At 34.2% G+C, this 23,997-nt stretch overlaps 2 protein-coding genes across 3 annotated transcripts; one reads left to right on the top strand and one right to left on the bottom strand.

Moving 5' to 3' along the window:
- Positions 1-5,840: 5,840 nt before the first annotated feature.
- On the top strand, positions 5,841-7,573 carry LOC131164648 (protein STAY-GREEN homolog, chloroplastic-like). Its single transcript, XM_058122000.1, has 4 exons — positions 5,841-6,272; positions 6,412-6,585; positions 6,840-7,007; positions 7,095-7,573. The coding sequence occupies exons 1-4, from the start codon at positions 6,144-6,146 to the stop codon at positions 7,425-7,427; spliced, it is 804 nt and encodes a 267-aa protein (XP_057977983.1). The 5' UTR covers positions 5,841-6,143; the 3' UTR covers positions 7,428-7,573.
- A 1,007-nt stretch (positions 7,574-8,580) lies between these two features.
- LOC131164194 (B-type cell cycle switch protein ccs52A-like) lies at positions 8,581-23,326 on the bottom strand. Of its 2 annotated transcripts, XM_058121205.1 has the most exons (10): positions 22,492-23,326; positions 22,252-22,374; positions 21,920-22,024; positions 13,993-14,172; positions 13,652-13,714; positions 13,349-13,543; positions 9,652-9,753; positions 9,508-9,570; positions 9,316-9,384; positions 8,581-9,104 (listed from the first exon to the last, which is right to left on the bottom strand). In XM_058121205.1, the coding sequence occupies exons 1-10, from the start codon at positions 23,065-23,067 to the stop codon at positions 9,051-9,053; spliced, it is 1,530 nt and encodes a 509-aa protein (XP_057977188.1). In that variant the 5' UTR covers positions 23,068-23,326; the 3' UTR covers positions 8,581-9,050. The 2 variants fall into 2 exon arrangements, with proteins under 2 accessions (XP_057977188.1, XP_057977187.1); XM_058121204.1 differs by having other exon boundaries at positions 8,581-9,753.
- Positions 23,327-23,997: the final 671 nt, after the last annotated feature.

Below are 23,997 nucleotides of genomic sequence, written 5' to 3'. Positions count from 1 at the left end.
GGTTGACCGGTCAAACTAAATCAATGTACATCATCATTAAGTGAGATTTTTCCTATTAAACTCTACTCCGACCCAGGTGTGCACTCAGGAGAAATCCACTACCATATAAAACCACTCTGCAAACAACGTGGATGCACTCTGATCTGTTACCCTCTGATCTGTTTAAACTTTAAGCTGCGATACCAAACATTTGTAATTTTCTATATCGTCTGTGCCATAAGAGGTTTTGAAAACATCTTATTATAGAATTTATAAAATTACAATAATATCATGAAAATATCATTTTTACTCATATTTTCGTGAAATACGCAACGTAAAAATCAACTCATATAATTTTTACTCATATTTTCGTGAAATATGCAATGTAAAAATAAACTCATGCAACACTATTTTCGTGTTAAAAAATATTTTCTTGAATAAAAATTAATGTTGTAAAATACCCGAGAGGTTTAGAACATTTCTTGACTCAAAAATAAATGCAAGTATATTAAAGATAAAACTTGTATAATTAAACATGCGTAAAAATAAATTTGAGAGAATTTTATAAAAATAATTAGCATAATCAAATTTTACTTACAAATAAATTCGAGTAAAAATTTTAAATAAAAATCTAACAAAATCGAATTTACTTACCTCTTACTTAACATTGTGCTACGATCACAACGAATATCTTTAAAAAATGAGATTGAAAAGAGTGGGTGAGTGAGAATTTTAATTATAACAAAAATTCTCCTTCCACCACTAATTCTTTCACTTACTAATCCTTCTCTTCCTTTGAAATTTTTTTTTTTTTGTGAAAAATGAATGTTGAGAGTTTCCTATTTATAGGAAAATTTTGGGAAATAAAATTGAATTTGTAAAAGTATGAGGAGAGGGGTGATACTATAATTTTTTAAAATTAAGGAATAGGCATGGATGAGTTAGGTATGGGATGGGGATGGGGATCATGTGGGAGAAATTGGAGTGCTTGCAACACTCCCATTCAATTAATTTTTATTTAATTACTTAATTAATTAATTAAATTTTTTTTGAAATCTTTTATATTTGTCATTGTTATTATTTTTAAGCTATATTTTAATTTTCTTTTTATGAAAAAGAATTAAGTTTGAATTTCAAAAACTTATGTGGGCCCCCCACATGGTCTTATGAACCCTACATAACTTCGAGACCCAAGTGAGTCTTACGTAACTCCAATAGTTCTCACACAGTTTTATGGGCCTTACATAGCTTTGGGACTCATGTGGATCCCACACGACTTCGGGGATTCACGTGGGCCCCACACGATTTGTGGGCCACGCATAGGATACCTATATTATTATTATTATTATTATTATTATTATTATTATTATTATTATTATTATTATTACAAATTATGTTGGTCAAAATATTATTTTATATTTATGTACTTATTTACGTGTACAAATAGTATCTACCCTATTTATCCTATGAAATTCCATTTTGACCTAGTTGACCTCTAGGGAGCAAATGAGTTACAATGGTCTCTAAGCACTTGCTAAGATAAGGTCTTTCTTAGGCATCAAACATGGAATCAAGAATTTTATACAAAAACACTTCTGTATTGATATTAATTTAATGACCATTTTTATTATTTTATTATTATTATTATACTTTAATCCTATATATATTTTTGGGTCATCACATGAGTATATAGGATTGCACTAAAGTCACAATTTCAATATTCATAGTTTTCTAAGTTAAAATAAGAGTTTGTCAAATGAATCCTAAAACTCAAATATGTTTTCAAAGGGATAAGTTTTTAACATTCTAGTTTTAAGAATATTTTTATACTTAGTCCCGATTGTGTTAAAACAAGTTTTATATCCTAAAGGTTCAAACAAAGTCAAGTATATTTATAAAAGGACATACTAAGTATATAAGATATCAAAATGGGTTTTCAAATATTAATCAAGATATCTTATATTCAAAAAGAAACTCATTTGGACAAGTTTTAATCTTCATTAGACTTAATATATTTCATATACTTTTGTCCAAGAATGTTTTAAGTCATTAAAACACTTTTTGACAAAGAAAAACAAAACAATGTCACTATCGTAGTGCAACCTTAAGTCTTGAATATCTTTCGGTATTTTGGGCATAACTTTTTCTAGAAAAGCCCAAAAGGGACGATCTTGGTGTCCTTGGAAAGCTAAGACAAAATGCCACAACTTTCATGTTGATGAATTTTTCTAATCTAGGGTACTCATTGACGAACACAGGGGATTCGTCGATGAGTTGCAGTGTGTGATTAGTCAACGAGTGCAAGGGACTAGTCGACGAATCCAACGAGCAGAATAACGCTAACGGGCGAAAAACGACTAGTTTACCAAATAAAATATCTTTTCTTCCCCTCAACGGCTAATTAATGGCTCTTTTGGATCTTGAGCTATAAATACATGTTATTAGACTTGTATTAACATGGTTTTGAAGGCTTTTGATCTTTTTTTTGTGAAAAACATCTTTTTATACCAAAACCTAAGCACCTAGCACTTTGCATTGTTGTTCTTCATTCACAAGTGTTCATTCTCTCTTACTCTTTAATTGTGTTTGAGTCATTACTTAAGAGATAGTGTGAGGTTTGCTTTGTATTTAATATTTGCTCATTTGAGGAGCATCATATTGTATTTCCATCATCTTCTTGTAAAGGTTCTTTGTGAACCGTTTGGTAAAGGTTCTTTGTGACCTGAAGAGGCTTTGTGACCTGAAGAGACTCTTTGTGAGCGGGTAAGGATTTATTCTCGAGTGAAAGCTCTTTATGATCGTGGTAGGGATTTGTTCCCGAGTTGTAAGGCTTCTCCACCAGTGAAGGAGTTCCTTAGTGGATTGTGGAATCTTTCGGTTGGTCCCAACACGTGAACATAGGCTTAATGCCGAACCACGTAAAAATATCAGTGTTAATTTTCTCTACTCTTCTCTTCATTTTATTTGTCTTGTGTATGATTTACATTTATTTATATTGTAATATAATTTCTTGTATCTTGCCAAGAGTTTTTATTTTGTAGAGAAATACGCATTCCGTAAAAAGAGTCTATTCACCCCCCCTCTATATACTCCCGGGGCTAGGACAACTATTGACCCCCTCAAAAAAAAAAAGTGAGAAGGGATTTAGAATAGGGTTTCATATTGCATTTCTCAAGTTCTAATCATGGAAAAGAATAGGATACAATTTGAGATAAGAGAAGGTCTATTCGGTGTATGTAGTTCATGTAGTTTAGGAGCCTTTCAATTAATCAAAAAACTGAAGAAAAAAAAAGGTACAATGCATTAGATACATTGAATGAGAAGAAAAATTTTTAACAACCTTTTTACTCATGGATTTTTAGGATGCACATCTCACTTTTTTAGTTTATTGTTGAGCCTGGGATGGGAATATAAGTATATTAGAAATTAAATATTCAAAAAAATTATGAAATATTTAAAATATTGGACGCACATTTTCTTTTTCTTTTTTTAGTTTATTGTCAAGTCTAGGATGGAATACGAGTGTCTCAAAAAATTTATGAAATATTTAAAGTTGGATGATTCGTATCTTTTTGTTTAGAACTTGTTCATAAAATTTTAAAAATTTTAGGGCATTTACATATTTTTAGGTTAAACTTCCGGAATGCCCCAAAAAAGGAATACTTTGAAAGGCTCTAAAAACATGCATATGCCTAATCATGTGCTCTTCATGTGAGTCATGTGATCTTGCAATATCCTCGTGGGTTTTTTTTGGAGGTGCCTAATGTTGAAAGAGAAATGTTCAAATACCCTTTTGAACTGTTACATGATAAATGGGCATGATTGGTGCATGGTGTAACGTTTTTTTTAATTTCTTTAAGATAACATTGGTATATTATCATAATCTATTGTCAATATCAAAACGTCCAATACTTAAACTATATATTTTATAAGAAAAAGGTGAAATACTGGCCATAAAATATTACTTTTTGAGAAATATCGGTCAGTCTTCCTAAAAAAAATTCTTATTAAATGCATTAGATACATCGAATGAGAAGAAAAATAAAACTTGAATCAGTGAGCTTAATCATAATGAAAAGTGTTTTTATTTTATAATTTTGCTTTAAATAAATAGAAATTTAAATATCTCATAACACTTAAATTCTTTCCTAGAACTAAGTTTTAACCAAAGTGAAATAAAAATAGAATCAAGTTTGATGCAACCCACAATTGTCATTGACCGTGGATCCAATGATCTTATTAATACTTTCAAATCTATCAAATCAAACTAAAATAAATTTTAGCAATTCGTTCACATGTATTTGTAATTCTCAAAAAAAGACATATATAAAAAGAAAATTTTTTTGACTTTCCACTTTGGTAAAATTAAGTGTTAAGTTTTAAAAATTGAATTCAAATCTAATTTTGTGAACCAATTTGAACTAGTCATTGCATCTAAAATTTGAATTATTTTAATCTTTTGGTATCTAATACCTAAATATGTGTTATTTTTCAAGTCTACCCTTCTCAATACTTAGGAGTATAAATATTTGATAAAAATTATAATCAATAACAAAACCTAAAGTTTTTTAATTTAACAAAAAGTAATATTTTCTTTTCATACATTTAATTATTAATTATAAATAAAAGTAATATAATAAATAGCAATACAAAAATAAAAAATTATTATTTTAAATTTAATTATTTGGATAATTAGTTTTTTTGTCTTTTATATTTTATATAAGGAACAAAACTGGAAAAAAAGACCCCTGAATTTGAAACGGACATGCAATTCTATTAGAGAAATTTTAAGAAAATTTAGAGTTGCCACAAGCATTCTGAGGTTCACTTATTCATGACTAGTTCAGACACAATGCTTATCTTGTAACTACAATATTTCTCCGCCAAAAGTTAGGGCATAATAATAAGTTTATTTTTTTTAAAGAAAAAAAAAAAGGTCATTTAGATCAAACAAACATACTCTAAAGGCTACAATAGATTTAGGTTATATAATTAGAAATAGTTAATCACCCATTACGTATTAATTTTCTCCTTTTATTAGAAAAATGCTGCTGGTCAAAGACTTGTAATGTCACAAAGCAAACTTTACTTTCAACATTAAAATTTTCAAGTTCTTTGATATCACAATTAAAAAAAATAATTAAAATAGAAATTAAAAACTAAATAAAAAATTGAAAACTAGTATCTTACTCAATAATATTTATAAAGTTAATGCAAATTAAAAATTTGGTAGAACAACAAATATTCATTATGTCTTTGAATCAAGAAACAACTAAAATTATGATTTAAATAGTAAAATATTTTAAAAAGATAAATTAAAGCTATTATAATAAAAATAGAAATTATAATTATTTACTAAATTAATATATTTCAAAACTCAATTTTTAGTCTATTGGAGATAACAATCTAAAATCTTAAAATTAATTTTATATATTCTTTATTATTTTGAAAATTTTTTAATTATATTTTAAATTCATATAGTCATTTTATTTTTGTTTCAATTATAATTTATAGATAAAATAAATGATTTAACTCAAATTCACAAAATTAATTTTGCATACTAAAAAAATAAAAAGGACTATTAAAAAAATATTTACAAAATAAATTTTTTTTCTTAAAAAAAAAAAGGGTAAAAAGTAAACAAACACTTAATCAAATTTACTTTTTCACTTGTAAAAAAAAAATAAAAATACCAGAGAGGGGAACTCAAGTTTTAACCACCTAATATCATGCGAAGGGCGGGAGAAGTCTGGAGTCGGCGTACAAAATAACTACCATGGGCACTGACACTGCGTCTGCGTAGCGACGAAGCGGCCAAAGCGTCAACCTCAACTAAACGTTTAAGTCGTGGAAGTTGGAACAAGCAAGCAAGCGACCCACTCTCAAACCGACACGCAGCCCTCGCTTTAGACCAAAAGTAAAGCAAGCAAGCTTGCGTCTCTCCCCTTCCCAAATGTTCTAAAGCTAAAACCCTCATCATCACTGATTAACCCCCAAACGGAAAAATCAAAAGCAAACCTTCAAAGCCACAAACGTAATCGCTTGCTCAGAAAGTGAGTAAAGGGTATTCTTGTGGGGTAGTATTACTATTGGGGTCCTTACTTGAAGGTTGGACGACGGTCCAAGCAGCTGCAGGGAGCTAGGGACTGGGTTGGGAGTGGGAGATGGCTACTCTGGCCCCTGCTATTTTCCTCTCTCCCAGGCTTAAACCTTCTCTGTGCCAGCAGCATCCCTCACTCCTCATCTGCACCAGAAGAAGAAGATCCAGGAAGAGCCACTCTGTTCTTGTTCCTGTAACTTATTTCTCTCTCTCTCTCTCTCCCTCTCTTCTTGGTTTGGTGTTTTTCGTACTTGATTCTGGGCCTTCCTTTTTCGGGGAAGAGAATTAATTAAGGGGTTGGTTTTTTTGGTTTGTGGATCGTGTTGGATCAGGTTGCTAGGTTGTTCGGGCCGGCGATTTTTGAAGCTTCCAAGCTGAAGGTTCTGTTCTTGGGGGTGGATGAAATGAAACACCCTGGAAAGCTTCCTAGAACTTACACGCTTACGCATAGCGATGTAACGTCAAAGCTCACTCTGGCTATCTCTCAAACCATAAATAACTCCCAGGTAATCCTAACCCACTAAGGACCCTCAAGCCAAAACTCTTTAATTCGTCAAATCACATATGTTATTTCTATATTTGAGCTGTAATCTATCTGTTACTTCAATTTAAAACAAAGAGGGGGAGGAGGGGCAAAAATAACAGGGGAAAACAGGGGATTGTAAAGAATTATTACGCTTGATCTTACCCCTTGTTTAGCAATCACTAATGTTACGATTCACAACTGAAAGGAAGAAGAGATTGGGGTTTTCAATTGCAGCTGCAGGGGTGGTACAACAAGTTGCAAAGGGACGAAGTGGTTGCAGAGTGGAAGAAGGTTAAGGGGAAGATGTCGCTCCACGTTCATTGTCACATAAGTGGAGGTCATTTCCTGTTGGATTTGTGTGCTAAGCTTAGATTCTTCATTTTCTGCAAGGAACTCCCTGTGGTAATGAACTTCATACTTCATACTACATGAATTAGTAGTATCTTCTAAAATCAGTCTCATGGTGGAGCATCAACGTGCATGAAACAGGTTCTGAGAGCGTTTGTTCATGGAGATGTGAACCTTCTGAACAACTATCCAGACTTACAGGAAGCTCTGGTTTGGGTTTATTTCCATTCAAGCATTCCAGAATTCAATAGAGTGGAATGTTGGGGACCCCTTGAAGATGCAGCAGCACCCTCTAACGGAGTCGGCATGGATCAAATGGACAAGACGATGGTGAACCCATCGAGCAACTGGGACATGCCAGAGCCATGCCAAGAGGACTGCACGTGCTGCTTCCCCCCAATGAGCATGATCCCGTGGTCTCACCATCTTTCTAGGAATCAGAGGAACAACGAAAGCTTGCAGCAACAAGTATGAGATTGATTGATTGTTTTTATCACATTCGATGTAAAATTGAAAATGCTGTAAATATAAGTCAATTTCAGAAACCTCATTGTTGCTACTCCTGTTCATGAATCCATTAGACAAAAATTAATTGGATCTCCCATTCGTGTTTGGTTTAATGCAGTTATTTTAAACGTCTTTTAGTGAAATTTTAAATTTTACATTTGAGACTAATCTGTGGTTCTGAATCCAAATGCTTTTACATATACACCAACCTCAGCATGTGATGGCCCACTTCCAAGAAGGTAAGAGGTTGAGATGGCTCATTTCTGTTCCCCATCACAACTCCCCCCCACCCTCCCCTCCCTCTTTTTTTCTTACTATTTTCATGGCAATTCTGTGAACGATGGGTGATTGTAACATATTTCCCTCGTTGCTAATTTCCATTGTTCATGGATTTTCAGCTATTATGAGAAAATCTAAAAAACCAGATCTTCAACTTTTCAAGAAGATCAGATTTCCCACTTTATTTGCATGTTTCATGTCTACAATTATTTTTTATGAAACATTAAAATTAAATTGCCATGTAAATATAAAATAAAGTTAAAATATAAATAACTGCAAATTTTCGAAGATACAACAAAAATCAATCAGATAGCGTTTTCACTAATTTTTCAACCTTCATCGACCATAGAATTGTTTGAAAGAATATTAAGAGAATGGATTTAAAAGCATAACAAGAAGATAAACTGTCATAAATAGTTTTTAATTTTATTATACAACTGATTTCTCTTTTTTCACATTTTTGTTGTTCTGATTGTATATATAAATTGCAGTTTGAGCCAAAAGATAAAAATGAGCATGCATTTGATTGAAAATTTAATTCGAAAACATTACGGGAGCAAATTATCTTCTTCTTTTTTGAATTTTAATTTTTGTGAGTAATTATGAGGCCTTGAGATAAATCTGACCCGCGTTTGGTACAACACAGCCATATGACAGGTTACTGCCAAACCATGAAGAAAATCCATTTACCTGAAAGTTTAATCGTGGTAAACTGAAAATACAAGCTCAATAGAACTGAATAGGTATCTTCTTTCAAGCTTAATCTACACTTGTATAAAAATAAATGCATCATAATGTCTAGGTGATCCTCCAATTGTTAAAAGCAGAGTGGGATTGCTAGTTTGCAACATAACACATCTCCGTATTCATAAAAATTTAAGTGTATATTCAAGGGCCGACAATGTGGCTAGATAATAATTTATTTACAGAGAAATTATGCGATGAGGTTCCAAGCATCCGTTTGTATAGTTCTTTCTTAATTACAGTAGTGGATGGAGTGGGTTAAAAATATTGATAACACCTCCCACTGCACATCAACAAACCAACCCAGGGAGAGGGGCGCATATAATTTATTCACGAGGAACAAGTGATCATTCATCACTTGCACTCATATTATATTACATCCTAAGCTCTTGCAAATTTTCTCGCTCTGCTTCTGCCTCCGGGTTTGTCTAAGCAAGCAACCTGATTCAACTATCAGCTTTTGCAAGAACATTCCTCAGCCCCCGAAACTATATTCTCTCATTCATTTCAGGACAACAGTAGGGTCTTGGAGAGCAATCAAGTTAAAAAAATGAAGGCCTCCACGGTTCACCGGATCTGGGTTCTTCCAAGAGAACAGGCCCCAATGTCGGATTCAGTGTTCTGCATAAAAATCCCATCCATATAATAAGAGCTACCTTCTTGCTTTTGCTAAGCAAATATTGTGTGAGCTCCCGTACTTGCATGTGTTACTACTCCCACATGGTAACCAATAAAACTTGGCAATGGAGTAAAAAAGAACTTTTGAACCAAAATCAGAAAAGAAACCCCAGATAAAGTTCTATTATCATAAAAGAAAAGAAAAGCTACTTGCCTGAGATTTGGGAGAAGGGAACACATTCCAGAACCTGAGTGTTTCATCGCCTGCTCCAGTTACAATTGTCTGAAACAATTGTTGCAATTATGTGAGCCAAAGTAAATGCATAATAATTTGGTGAGCAAATTGCATCACACCTTATTCATTGATAAGAATGTGATAATAAAGAGAGAACGGAACATGAACTACCTGTCCATCAGGTGATATTGCAAGATAAAGAACTCTGTAGGTATGGCCAGTAAGAGTTGCCAACTGGATTAACAGAAGGGTTATCAGCAAAAGTAAAAGCAAGCAATATTGCAGTGGATAGAATAGTTTCATCCAGATTAGTACCTTCGACATTGTTGGGTATCTCCAAACTATTATTTGGTTTTGGGAGTATCCATGTGTGCTGACAAGTTCATTGACATTCTTGGACCACACAAGGTTGCATACCTGCAAAATGTATAATGGAAACCGGCACCTTAATATTTGAAAAGCATGTATGCATATGAGAGACAGCGTGAGAAAAATGGAGATCTACTTGTCGATTCATTATACAAAAGAACCTTTTTTAATGGACTAAAGATATTCTAGTATCCCATGACTTCATTACTAAGAAGCTTTTTCACCAAATAGCAACACAAAAATTTATTTCCAAAATTAAAAGTGACCGTGCTTTTTTAACATATGGCAAAAGACACTAACTTTCCATGATATTTGGCAAAAATACACGGACCTCTCCTGAGGTTTTAAAAATCCCATGGGAGGTTTCAAATATCCCACAGATCTTTCTTAATATTTGATTTTTGGGTGACTTTACCCCTTAAAAAGTTTGTCTGTTTTGTCAAAGATAAAGGAAGTTTAGTGTCTTTCTAACAAACCTTAAGGAAGATCTACAAAATTTTTAAAACCTCAAGGCAGTCCATATCTTTTACCCTTTAAAATATTACTTCGTCCATTGCATCCCATTATCACCAGCATATTACAATCAAGTATGGCAATCAGTTACATAATAATGATACTTAAAGTTGTAACATAATTGAAAAACAAGGAAATAAAGATAAGGAGCCTCATAAAACAAGAATACTGCGTCTTGAATGAATAAAAACCTACAATCAAGCAAGCCTAATGAACTAATACAAGAAAAATAAACAAAATAGAAAAAAAAAAATTCAATAAGATCAGAAATCCTAAAAGCAGAAACAAATATCCTGAATATGAGTATCTGACTTTGTATATCTGATTGCATCATTTGATCATTCTGCCTTAGTGACTTAGAATTTCACAAAAGTTGCATACCGAAGTACAATCAAAGAAAATTGCTTTGTTGGAAGCAACAAGTAGTTAAACAGAGGTTCCAGCTTGCTTATCACATAACTGAAGAAAGGAATAACAAACTTAGATTTTGTCTATCTTGAACACCTTGAGTCACTAGCTCAACCTTGGGTGAGCCATCATTTTTTGGTGATCTTGAAAACATTTTCACTGCCAATGTGCTGTTATGGAATAACAACCTTCAATGCTCTCTCTTACTTGACAACTTTATCCTGGGTTTGTACAGGCAATGCTTGGGAAGATCTTCTACTTCATTTTGCAAATTTCAGTTCAATGCACTGACCGCTGTCTCTAAATTCAAAATGATTTCCTCTTCACAATATTGGGCACCAAAGGACAACAGTGTGTTACCCTGAAAACCTAAAGCCTGTAGGTTGAAGTCATGGAGCACCTCTAACTGTAGAGGTAAGGCTTGGAACATCTGATCTGGTGTAGGAGCCCTGTGCACTGGGTGTAAAATTTACAGTAACTGACACCCACTCCTTTGAACCAACAGTAACCAAGTAGCACATGAATGACCTTGAGAATATCACACCAAATACATCCAAAATATCCACCAATCTCTACAGAGGCCAACCATATTTGTCTGATTGTTACCATAATGTTGTTAATAGTACATTCACCAAAGGAAGTAGCACAACTAGAGGGACTGTGATGTCACTCAAGTTGCGAACACCGCCCAAGTAACGGTAAAAAGGGAGGGGTGTGGTTCAGTTTACAAATAAAAGTATGTTACGTTTAGTTGACTGCCCTTCTGAGAAATTCCCAAAATCACTAATATCCATATAAAATCCTTAATTTTGGAGGAGTTCTAGATTTCCAGATGGGAGAATGCAGAGGGAACTAAAACCCAATAAAATCATGGATAAGATAACTCAGAGATTTACAATAAAATTCTTCACAGCATTAAAGTCAAGACTCTACAATCTTGTCACAAGAACAAAGAAAAAGTCAAACAGCTCTAACAGCTCAACAAGACCAATTGTTTCTCTCACACTTGGATTCCTTATAAAATTTAAAATAACCAATACATCATATCCCCGCCTCCCAAACCCCAAATTAAATCTTGAAATGAGAGCTTTATGACAACTCAAATGGTGATGGCACTGAGGCTAAGGGATGCAAAACAATTCATTCCTAATCCTCCAGAAACAGACTTGCCCCCCCTACTGCCAAATCAAAAGCTCACCCAAGAAAGGGAAAAGAATAGGAAACCTAAGAAATACATTTTCAAGGGCTCATGGGAGTGGCAATATTAGTTGCCTTAGCATCCAAAACATTTTGTTAGATCCCATACTGCGTATCACCTAATGCCAAAGGGACTTGAGTTCTAAAAGTACCATAAACACTTATCCACAAAGACAAAAATCTTAGGTGATCACTTTCACACTTAGGCTTACAGATATTATCCCAAGTAACCAAATGATCCCTCATAGTCTCACCCATACCCATACCAGAATTTATCCAACTTATGAGCAAGCCTCACAATAATTCTTAAGAAACCCAGAAAATAAAGAGTGAAAGGATTAAGAAGCATGAATCAAATTAATACTCCCACTCTCCTCATCCTTCCACACACCCCTACCAAAACACAAACACAAACACAAACACACACACACACACACACACACACCAAAAAGGAAAATAAACAGTCCCCCTCCCAGCATACAATATCCTAGCCTTCTATGTAACCAGATTCCAAAAAGACAAGCTTCTAGGTTGCCTCCCAGAAGAATGCCTAAATAAGAAATGAGCTAACTGTGGAAAACATACCCCACCATATGCACAAATTGAGTCAAGAAATGCTCTTCTAAAATAACTCCAACCAGTTCCCTTTTAGGGATTAGTCTTTAATCAAAAGCTATCTCAAAAGCTATCTCGAGCACTTGCAAAAGAGTAAGCAAATTAGCAGAACACCTATCATTAGCAAACTACAAATAAGATACAACCACATCCTCAATCCTCAACCTCAGACTCTCTCTCTGTCTCTATCCACATCATGATAAACCATTCTACATTCCTACTCGTCCAAACATCCACTGCAATAATGAAAAGAGAGGATATCATAGATCACATTATTGGGCACAATGCGTTCTCATATTTTGTAAAGCATTCACATTAAAGCTTCTTATCACTTCATATAAGCTGAAACCAAGATAAACCAACAAAACGTGCTTTTAGGCCACTGTTCTATGGTCCTTCTGTTCCATTTGGTAATATTTGCACTATTTCTACTCTTAGTCTTACAGGATTTAGTTTTCAAAACTAAGATGCTGCATCCAACATAATTTACAGTATCATCAACTTATGGCACGCTAGTAACAGAAATGCCCATAGTTCTTCAGATCTTATGTATTCATTTAGAGAACACCTATTTATTTGCTTCCTCTAAATTTCACAATGCTCCAATATCTGTTCCTAGGATGCATGCAACTTAATGTCATTATTTAAAAAAAAAAAATGCACACTTGATAAACATCAGATGTGTAGATTCATCAAAATTTAGAAAATTAACAGCGGAAAAAACCTTAGGTGACAGTATCTGAGTATCAGTTTAGTTAAGACTATTTACTATCACAGAATGCTTCACAATAACAGCTAGTATACCCTTGAAGATAAGAGCAAAATGGCGTATGCACCCCATTCTCATGCAAGAATCCAATCAAAATAAAAGGTGACAAATGAAAACCTATATAAATGACTAGTATATCACCTGACTTCCAGTGTCAATACAGTTCAGGTGAGAGTTGGTGGTTGTATTCCAAAAGCGTATGCATCGATCTGCAGTACCACCCCCTGAAGCAAGAAGTCCATGAAGATGGGGGGACCATGCAATGGCCTTAACAGCTGCAGTATGCTCACAGAATTTTAGAACAGGTTGAGTTGAACTTTGATTCCACACAAAAAGCTGCATGTAAGAGAAGTAAATGCTATCAATAAACAGAACATAAAGGCACAAATTACAGTGCTCTAAGCATCCAAAGATTAAAATTAAGAAAGATACTAAATTACATACCCTATTATCATTTCCACCAGATGCCAATTCACGATTATCGTAAGACCACTTCAATCCACAAACCTAAAGCACAAATGCATAACCAATTGATTTTCAGGTGGGGGGAAAATGGAAATATAGAAACAAGTTCAATGACCAATAACATGATATTTAACATAAATATTAAAGAAAAAAAGGAAAAAAGCATTCTTGTGGTAAATTTACCATGGATGAAGTGAACAGAAGTTTCTAGGACACATTTGGAAGCACAAACTAAGATTTCAAATGACATATAACAGTTGAAATAATTTGAATGACAAGAATTTCAATCAAGCTGCGCTAATATATCTGTAAAGTCTAACCTCTGACTTGTGTCCAGTGAGCTTACTAACAAAATCATCCTGAGCACGTATGTCACGTTGAAGAATACTCTTGTCCCGGCTACCAGAAGACAACATGGATGAACTCCAGGCAAGGGCCCCAACACGAAATCTATGACCCTCCATAGTTCTCACCCTTTTACAGCGAGATGCATCCCAAAGCTACATAAAGGGCAATCAAAAGAATCAGTTAACTAATGTATAAATAAAATCAGTTAAGGAATGCTAAAATGCATGAAACTGAATCAAATGTTATGATGAAAGAGAAACAATATCATCTTTCATGTGCCTTCAGAGAATTTCACAGAAAGACTGTCCAACAATATGTTATTGAACAAGCTGTCCATGACTGTTTAATTTTCTACCCTAGAAACACAGCCCTTTAATAAGATATTTACAAACATGGTTCAAAGTTCTTGAACTAGGACCAAAATCAAGAGATAGAAATCCATGATTTCCTTATCATCCCCATAAGCAAGAAAATATGCCTAAAAACAGCTGTAAGGGCATATCCTTACTTTGATATAGAAAATAAACCAGGGAGTAGAACATTCTCGAGCCTATAATTTTGGCTCAATTGTGACACATAGTCACCATGTTGACAATGAGATGGCCTATAAATTTGGTCCAGGATGCTGTTGCAAGAGAAATGTAGATTTTCAGGGAGATATGGTTCAAAAACCCTAATCATACACAACAAATATTAAAAGCCTAAACTTTACCATACAGCATGAAAACAAAAAAACACAAAAAGTCTTTGTGTGCGATCATTCTATTACATTCAAAAGTAATTCAGATTTCACGAAAATGTTAACAGTTAGAACTTAAAACCCACATTTTCAATACCTAATGTTAACAGTTAAAACACACAGCACAAGCATCCTTACCTAATTTTTTGATGGGAACTCTTTAGGTGTAATGTGCATGATTTTTGGTCACCCTTCGAAGATAGTTTATTTTAAGGTGCATAATTATTCATTTTATCAGGTACAATACTAAGTACTAGAACAGAATTTATTTATATATTTATTTTTACTTCTACTTTTATGAATGATGGCAAGCCTTGACCTTATAGTAAGGGTGCTACACCCAAACTTGAAAGTTACAATTTCAAGTCATAGAACGTTGCCTCTCCAAAAGCGCAGGTAATGTTGCATACATCATGCCGTTTGCACACTAGGACATTGCATTTAAATATTTTTATATTTAATACCTACATAAAGATGTATACACGCATCTTAAGGAAGAAGATGCTTAAACAAACTATGACTTTCTTACTTACAATATGGTATTAAATAACGGCCATTACGTAGCGTAACAGCCGTTACGTAACGGAAAAACAGGTCTCCGATACCGTTTCGGGCCGCATTAGCGGCATGCCAAAAATTCACATGGGTAACGGCCATTATGGAAACGTAACGGCCCGTAACGGCCGTTACACTAACGTTACGGAACGTAACGTCCGTTACGCAGCTTCAAGCCTTCGAACCCTTACATCTGTCGTCTGCAAGCTGAGTTCAATTCCCTCTTCACCTGAATCACTCTTCGATTCTTCGTCTCCTTCATACGTACAGCTTCAATCTACTGATCTGAAGCTTTGAAATCCCTAAAACTCCCAAAATCTGCTTCATACAGCTTCGTCTCCCTCAATCCGTCATTCGTCTCCTTCGTCCAAGAACCCAAAAATCAGCAAGCCTTCGATTCCTCCATTCAAAGCCTTCAATTCCTCCAAATTTTGGAGGCTTGCAGGTTGCAGCTGCAATAGGCCAGCAGCTCCCTCGCAGTCGCAGGCTCGCAGCTTCCGTGGGAGTGGGAGTCAGGAGTGGGTATTGGGTAAGTGGCATGGTTTTAAATCGCGGTAGCAGGTAGCGTAACGTAACGGTAACAGGTGTAACGGGAAGCAGGAGTAGCGGATGTTACATAACGGGAAGCGGGTGTAACGGCCGTGAATTTTTTTTAAGCACGCACAACCTTGTGCATATTAGTGTACTTGCATGTTTTAAGCTTTTGGCCATTCTTAGAAAGGGTTTTAGTGTATTTTGGACCCTTTAGTTCAAGTAACTAAGTTATTTGGTAAGGGCAACAAGTTTACATTTGTTTTAAACCATCATTGATAGAAAATTACGTGTGTGCGCGTATTTATACTTCTCATTGTTCTTATCTGTGATAAATTCTTATGTGTGCTAAATGAATTAATAAAATAAAATACATTATACACTCCATTAATCTATTAGACACATAAGACATACAAATAATATAAATATAAAATAACTAGAAAAGAAAGAAGGTTGAAGTTGAAAAATAAAGAACATAAATATCACATTACTAATATTATTAAAAAAAAAATTCTAAACAAGTTAGTATTTTGAAATTGTTAATTAATGCATCTATTGTGAGTATTTAAAGAAAAAGTAAATTTTGTATAATTGTCATCCTCATTATAATCTTTTCCACCTCTTGCCACTTGGTATATTGAGAATGATATATGAAAGAGAGAAAAAGTGAAGAAAAAGTCAAAAATAAAATATTTTTTTGGTGTAACAGTCCTGTAGCGGTTACGTAATTGCCGTAGCAGCCTTTACGTAACGGTCGCGGTCCGTAACGGCCGCTATGGCCGTGATTTTTCTTCCCACCGATTTCGCGATGTGTAACGGTATCGGTAACCCAAAAAACCTTTATGTAACGGCGTTACGTAACGGTTGCGGCCTTTATTTAAAACCATGGTAAGTGGTAACTGGGTAGTGGGTGGTGGCCAGTGGGTATGTAATATGTATGTTGTTTTATTATTTCAATTTATGCTTTATTGCTTTATATAAATTGTAAATTTCAGTTTATACAATTAGTATATAAATTGTAAATTTCAGTTCATTTAATTAGTATATAAATTGTAAATTTCAGTTTTAAATTTAGTTTGTTTTATAATTTCAATTTATAGTTTATATAAATTATAAATTTTAGTTTATTTAGTTACTAATTAGTATATAAGTTGTAAATTTTGTTTTATAATTTCAGTTTATAAATATAATTAGTATATAAATTTAGTTTATTTATTATTTAATTAGAATACAAATTAACAATTATAAATTATTAATGATTGTATAAATAGAATTTATTAATTAAACTAAAAAAATTAGTATAAAGTTTTTAAAATATAAAATTTATAGAGTTACTTAGACTCTTAGAGAGTTAGAACCTAGAACTTAGAACTTAGAAACTTAGAGTACAGATTTAGTAAAAAACTATTAACTAATATTCTACAAATTTATTTTTTTAAATACCTTGAGGTCCTTGACAATTAAGAATTTAATATTAGATCTACAATTCATAATAAATTCTAATTTGTACAAAATTAGTCAAGTCTCAACTCTTAAGTGACTCAAGTTCAAGTCTATTATCATTTAAATAATTAAATTGTAAGATTTACAATTTCATATTTATTTTGTTAAATTGTAAATTTTAAAGTAATGTAAATTATTAAAAAATATGTTTTTTTTTTTAAACAGCGCACTAAAATTAATATAAAAATCATAATGCCTATTAAAAAGCATTTGTAGGTTGAATGAAGATCTTTAAAATTCATTAAAAATCATGTATTAATGGATTTCATGCTTATTTTTCGATTTTGGCATGGTTGTGCATGTGTGAAAAAAATTCACGACCGTTACGCACGCTTCCCGTTACGTAACATCCGCGTCTCCCGCGTCCCGCGACACCCGCGACGTTACCCGCGACCGCGTTTTCGAACCATGAACTTACAAATATATTTAATGATGCTTCAAATGAAGTTAATGTAATACTAAATAAAAGTTTAAAATTTCTAGTTCAAAAAGATATGAGAAACTTTTGTACGAGTTGAACTACACAAATTTCCATGGGGGAAAAAGTAAAGAAAGGACTCATATGGAACTCATATTAGAACTAACGGTCACATGCATGTAACAAAAATTACTTCTGTTATGTAAGTACTGAAATTGCTATATTTAATAATTTTATAAATTAATAAATTTATGTCCCCAAGTTTATTAATCATTGGAGAATCAACTGTACAATGTTGAGTGGCTGATAATTCTGCAACAGTAAATAAACTTTTATTTATCCCTTTCTCCCAAAATTTAATCTCTAGATCTGAAAAGGGAAAATTTCTGAAAAAGCTTCCTGTTTCAGAGTAAACCTCTCATTAACATTTAAGTCAATTTTCCCTTTTTTTTTTTTTTTCCAGAGAGTGAGTGAATAATTATTACAAGAGAGAAAACAAAATAAAATCTAGGAAGGAGGACAAGGTGTTAAAGAAGGCTAAAAAGAAGCAAAAAGAAAGAAAGAAAGAAAAAAAGAAAATTAAGAGACCTATTAAACAAAAAATACTTTCAAACCTGTCTCATCATAATTAAGGGAGCATTTTAAACTCTCTCCCTTTGGTCCTTTCCGTTCTTAACTTTTTCCCCTATTCATCCCGATTTCTACCATTCAAGACAAGATAAATACAAACCCATCCTATGAAGAAGATTTTTAACTTCATTATTCTTCTCATTCATCTCCTCCTCCGAAGAGACATGTGAAATACCATCCTCTTTGAGATCATTCTCATGATCCTTCTTCACCCGATCATTTTGACATCTAAATTAGTACCTTCATGGCTTCACCCATAGGCAAGGTCTTAAATTTCAATTTTGACTCGAATTTCGAAGCCCCAAAAGTAAGGAAATTTCTATTTTGATTCAAAAAAATAACAGAAATCAATAGTAAAGCATGAGGTGGAAAAGTTATAATGTAGTATGCATATCAAACATATTTGTAAGATAATGCAAATTAAAGATATTCAATTAATACAAATGAAATTCATAAATCATTTAAATATTATTTATTATAAAAATAATGATAATTTAGACATGAATGATTAAATAAAATGTTGCTGTAATTTTACTTTTCATATAATTTCAAAAGCACTTGTAATAATATTTTGTTTCAATAAAAACAAATAAAAAAAATTAAGAGAGAAATTTCACTTCACTCCTAAAACTCTCATTTGAATTATGAGGAAATTTCATTGTATAATTAAAAGTTCGACAAGTTTTGCTATAATTTTGAGATTTAAATAAATTTTACATGATTTGTTGATATTTTGATGGAAATTATGCAAGACAAAAATCGACTACCATTTCAATTTTGAGGGTAACTGAAATCGAAAATTTCTCCAATTTCATGGAAATTTAAGACCATGCCCATGAGTAAGGGTATTCTTTCTAAATCAATTGTTGGAGTCTCTGGCACATAGGATATCATCAAAGTCTAGATGGAAACAGTACCTAGCACGAATATCATCCCACAATAAACCTTCATCATACTCAAAAACGTTGTCAAACTCACCATCCTCATCCAAAATATTGCCTTACTTCCTACCCTTTGCTGGATCTCCACCCGTACAAACCAGAAGCACAATGTGTTTAAGTTGGACTTTCCATAAGTGTACTCTCGCCAGTACTTCTCACGAGTACTTTCGTCATACACAATTCTTGATGAAGCCTTTCATTTTGAGAAATTTTCTGCATTTCAACACCCTGTTGGACTTCATCGTTTAAACTAACATTGACTAATAGTTGGCCTCAAAATACTAGTAGCATCAGCCTGCCTTTTCTCTGGTCTACTTTCAACAATTGGACCACAACATTTCAACAGCTGGTCCAAGCCCAAGTCAATTACTATTTTTAAGCAAGCCCAACTCTCTTAGAGCATGCCCATGATTCAATTTTTAGTAATCCATCTGATCTTTAGTTCACTAGTCCTTGGCCCACCACTCTTTTGCTGTTGTTAACCTGATTGACTGAAGAACTGCCCTTTGGCCCCTCAATCAGCATCTTCTTCTTCAAGGACTGAAGCACAGAAAACCCTAGATGTTCATTCACCAAATATCTATCTATTTAATCTCACTACTCACTGCTTCAACACCATGACATCTTGGTGAATTATTTGGTTACCTCTCCATCCTCGCAACTCCTTTTATGACCTTGTGCAGCCTTAAACCTCCTTGGTAGTTGCTGGCAAGCATCCACCAGAAATGAAGACTAAATTGACCTCAAGGCATCACCAAAAAACCTCAATTTCTCTCCATTGATTCCCTCGGAAATAAAATTGAAAACCCCCAACCATCTGATCTCAAACTCACATTGAGATACCTAACTAAGTGAGCAGATTGAACAGCCAACCAGTATCGGAACCATCCAAATTGTCTTCTCTGATCAGAAGTGTTCCAAAAACAACCAAAAACGAATGACTTTAAGTAACATAACCCCTCTGCTGCCAACAATGAAACTACGATTCCATATCAAATTCTTCCCTCGGAAGAAACTGTTGAACTTCCACAGGCTATAGACCACTTGACAGGCATTAGACGAGCTAATTTACTCCTAGTTGGCTAACTCGCTATTATAATAGAACCACCACATTAATCATCATCCAGATCACCGTCCATTACTATTTCATTCTCTGGTATATTGGTTACAATTAGGTTTAAATCCTAGTGAAAGGTATAAAATCCATTGCCAATGATTTGGTCCTTGCTCAACCAGGAAAAAAACTTTCGCTAAGGATAACGATGCCACTTGCCAAACAATTCTTTCATAAACATTAAATCCTTAATTACCCAAAAAAAGAGTAAAACAAAATGCACAAATTTTCTCATCAGGAGAGAGATTTCATTCCCTTCAGGCTAGTTTTTCCCTTCGCAAGTGAACAACCAAGTTACCGTCTATTAGGTATGAAGAGTTTGGCGCATATGGTGCCAAAATGAGATTGCTAGAAAATCTTAGAGAATGCACCAGAAAAAAGATAATCCAAATCCAACACACTGCAACTAGGAACAAAATTAGAGAGAGAGAAAGCTACAATGTTTCTCTGAAAGGCCTGAAGTTATCATCAGTTCAGTCTATTGCTTGTTGCAATTGCGTCAGAGGTCAAAGCTTGACATAGAAAGTAAAGGGGCACAGTTTTTTACAAGTAATCTAAGTAAATTCTGATGTTGAAAATGGTTGCATATATTTTCTGAAATTAAATCCCGACATTCATAAAATTAACTATAAAAAACTAAAATTTGCATCAATATGATTGCAACACCTTATTATGGAATTCCACCAAACAATAACTACAAAAACATTAAAGAAATATAGACAAAAATATAATATTTTCAAGTTCACCCTAGTTAGCAGGCAAAGATATAGTGAAGGGTGCTTTAACAGAATTTCATATCTTCCCATGTAAACAAAACTATGGGAGTTAATTTTAGTTTATAATTCTATGACCAAACTGTGTGTTAATGGCCTGAGGATTAATCGGATTAGTACAAATGATTTGCTTCATGCAAGAAGATCTTTTAAAGATTTGCCCTAGGATGTGTGAGCTTTTTGTTCCCAAAGTTTTTGTTCTTACTCCTTGGATTTTTTTTTTTTTGACAATATTTAAGGGCTTTGATGGTGAGAAGCAGGGAATATTCTTAGGAGGTGTGCCACTTCTGCTATGTGGTATATATTGAAATTTTAGATTTTTCAATGGTAGGGATTAATCCTATGATTTGGTGCAAAGTAGGGTTCTTTATTTAGCTTCCCTCCAGTGCTTTGCTTATGAGTTGTTTAGAGGAGTACCATTGGTTGCGGTGCAAACTGCAAAGAGATTAGAGGGTCTATGCTATATTTGAAATTTTATGTGTTGTTTTTTTTTAATCTTTGTCTCTTTGATTTCCTCTTAGGAGCATTTTTTTGCTAGTACTCTTCTTGCAGTCTCATAAAATTTCTTCTCTTATCATAAAAAACTAAAAAAATTAAATATTGCTTAACTATGTAGCAACTGTCTAGTTCAAGCATAAATATTACAAAAACTCTTTTGTACAAGTATGGCATTTAAATTAAGGAATTATTCCAACCTGGACTTTTCCATTGCACGTCCCAACAGCAAGATGTGTCCCCCTCTGAGCCCAGCCTACTGAACAGACGTTGTCATCAATTCCCAAGTCACACAACTTTGTCACCTGCGCGTAGGATAACAATAGGGAGTCAATCATCACCAAAAGGCAAGCAACAATATAATTTTGAAGAGGAGCTCTAAATGAGCATGCAAACTAGTACACACACGCATGCAAACAGCAGAGATAAAGCTGTGACGGTATGAAATCACAACAGCTATATCAACCCAAATCGTTTTTGTGATTCTCCATGAAAAATAGAAAGAAGTTAACTCGGTAATGCCAGAAAATACCTTGCTGCTACAAGCGTTCCATAAATAGACGCAGTTACCCAATCCCACAGCCAATACATTATGGGAAGACCAATCCACAAGATTCAGATAAAAATCATCTTGCAGTGCAGGGGCGTCCAGAACCTAATGGGGGGAAAAAAAAAACAAAAACACAATACCTATCAAAAAGCCCAAATTCAAGAAACAAAAATTTTAAAGAGAGACAAAGCATTAAAAAAAATCCCCAATTTCCAAATTCACCTTAAAAGGAGAGCGTGGAACCTTCCGCGGAGCCTTCGCGGGACTAGGACTAACCCCAGGCAAATCCTCATCAAACCCGAAAGGCGAGAGGGAATGCATCGACTGCCGAGTTTCGATCTTGTACCGGAAGATGTTAGGACTCGGAGAGTTCACAGGCAAGCTTCTCCCGTCCGCTCCCACAAGCTTTTCCGGCGTCGCCGGGACGACTCCGGAATCCGGGCCGAACAAAGCTGTCCTCAAAAGCGTCGTGTAAGCACTGGGGCTGTCTTCCCGGCCGTCACCCTGCGGCGTGGAAGCCGGGGAGATGTTAAAGAGGGCGAAGTTGGAGCTGGATCTGCAGGGTATGAACCTGTCGCTGTAGATTGTCCTGGAACGAGAAGGGTGGTAACCCATACCCACCATTCGATCGATTTGGCGGGAGGGGGTTGGAGGGTCCAGCGTAGGAGACGCTCGGGGCATGTTCGGCAGGGTTTTAACCAGGGGAGAAGAAGGAGACGACAGTGCCGACGATGACGATGACGAAGGTACTCTGAATCCCGATTGGTTTGTTACTGATGGGGACATGGGATCGTCCATAGTAAATTACAGAGAAATTGGGGATCGCAATTGCGATATAAAGTGTGTGGGGAAGGGTCTAGAGAGAAACCCTAGACCCAGAGAGAGAGAGAGAGAGGAGTAGAGAATTAGATTTGGATGGTGGAATAGAGTGGGGAGGGTTTAGGCGTAGGTAGTAAAAGGAAGGAAAGTCTTTCACCGACTCGCCGCCGCTGTTCTTAATTTTTCCCGGGAGAAAACAGGTAACAGAGGGGATGAGAGGAGCGTTTGCGCCAAAAACAGGTGGACTCAGCTGTGTGGGTGAATTTTATGGAAACTCCTCAGCCCAACGGCCCAAAGGCCTACAGGCCCAAAAGGCCTCACAAGTGTTAGAATGGGGTTGGTGGATTTTATAAATAATGTTTTGATTATTTTACACCACTAAAATGAGGTTTAAAAAAAGAAATAGGGTGATGTTAGATTTTTATTTATTATTTTGGTTTAAATTATTTTATGTTTTTTTTTTTTTTATGCGCCTCATATTATTAAATTTATTATTATTTTTAATAGATAATGGGAGTTAAAAAAATAATAGAAAATTTTGAAGATTTGTTTCAATTTTGAATATTTTTTGAATTTATTATTTTGGAGGTAATGGTGAGCTAAGAAGATAATGGGAAGTTATAACAATTAATAATTTATTGAATCAGTGACACACCCATTATTTCAAAATATCATACTTATAAGATAATGTTAAAAATTAGGATATTTTAGAAGGATAATTTGAAATTGTGTAGGTTTCCTTTAATTTTTTTTTTTTTTTTTTAACTTGTAGTGATTGTTATCCCAATAGGAGAGGTTTTTACTCTCCCCTCTTAAATTTTGTAAAAGATTTATAAATTCCAAGAAAATTAATAAATTATTATTATGGTTTTAGAGGATGTGCTCTTAAACGAGTAAAAGAGTAAATAT

This window comes from Malania oleifera, chromosome 9, assembly GCF_029873635.1.
Source record: "Malania oleifera isolate guangnan ecotype guangnan chromosome 9, ASM2987363v1, whole genome shotgun sequence".
Taxonomy (NCBI): Eukaryota; Viridiplantae; Streptophyta; class Magnoliopsida; order Santalales; family Ximeniaceae; genus Malania; species Malania oleifera.
The sequence above is the reverse complement of the archived record's forward strand: the minus strand, read 5'-3'. Positions and strand labels throughout refer to the sequence as shown.

What these genes read in the sequence shown, in the direction of transcription:
- LOC131164648 (XM_058122000.1), top strand. Translation starts at nt 6,144, where the DNA reads ATGGCTACTCTGGCCCCTGCTATTTTCCTCTCTCCCAGGCTTAAACCT. An exon ending in GCCACTCTGTTCTTGTTCCT is followed by an intron (nt 6,273 to 6,411) that starts GTAACTTATTTC and finishes GTGTTGGATCAG; the next exon opens with GTTGCTAGGTTGTTCGGGCC. An exon ending in AAACCATAAATAACTCCCAG is followed by an intron (nt 6,586 to 6,839) that starts GTAATCCTAACC and finishes TTTCAATTGCAG; the next exon opens with CTGCAGGGGTGGTACAACAA.
- LOC131164194 (XM_058121204.1), bottom strand. Translation starts at nt 23,067, where the DNA reads ATGGACGATCCCATGTCCCCATCAGTAACAAACCAATCGGGATTCAGA. An exon ending in TCACTGGACACAAGTCAGAG is followed by an intron (nt 13,715 to 13,992) that starts GTTAGACTTTAC and finishes TTTGTGCTTTAG; the next exon opens with GTTTGTGGATTGAAGTGGTC. An exon ending in CTGGTGGAAATGATAATAGG is followed by an intron (nt 13,544 to 13,651) that starts GTATGTAATTTA and finishes TCTTACATGCAG; the next exon opens with CTTTTTGTGTGGAATCAAAG.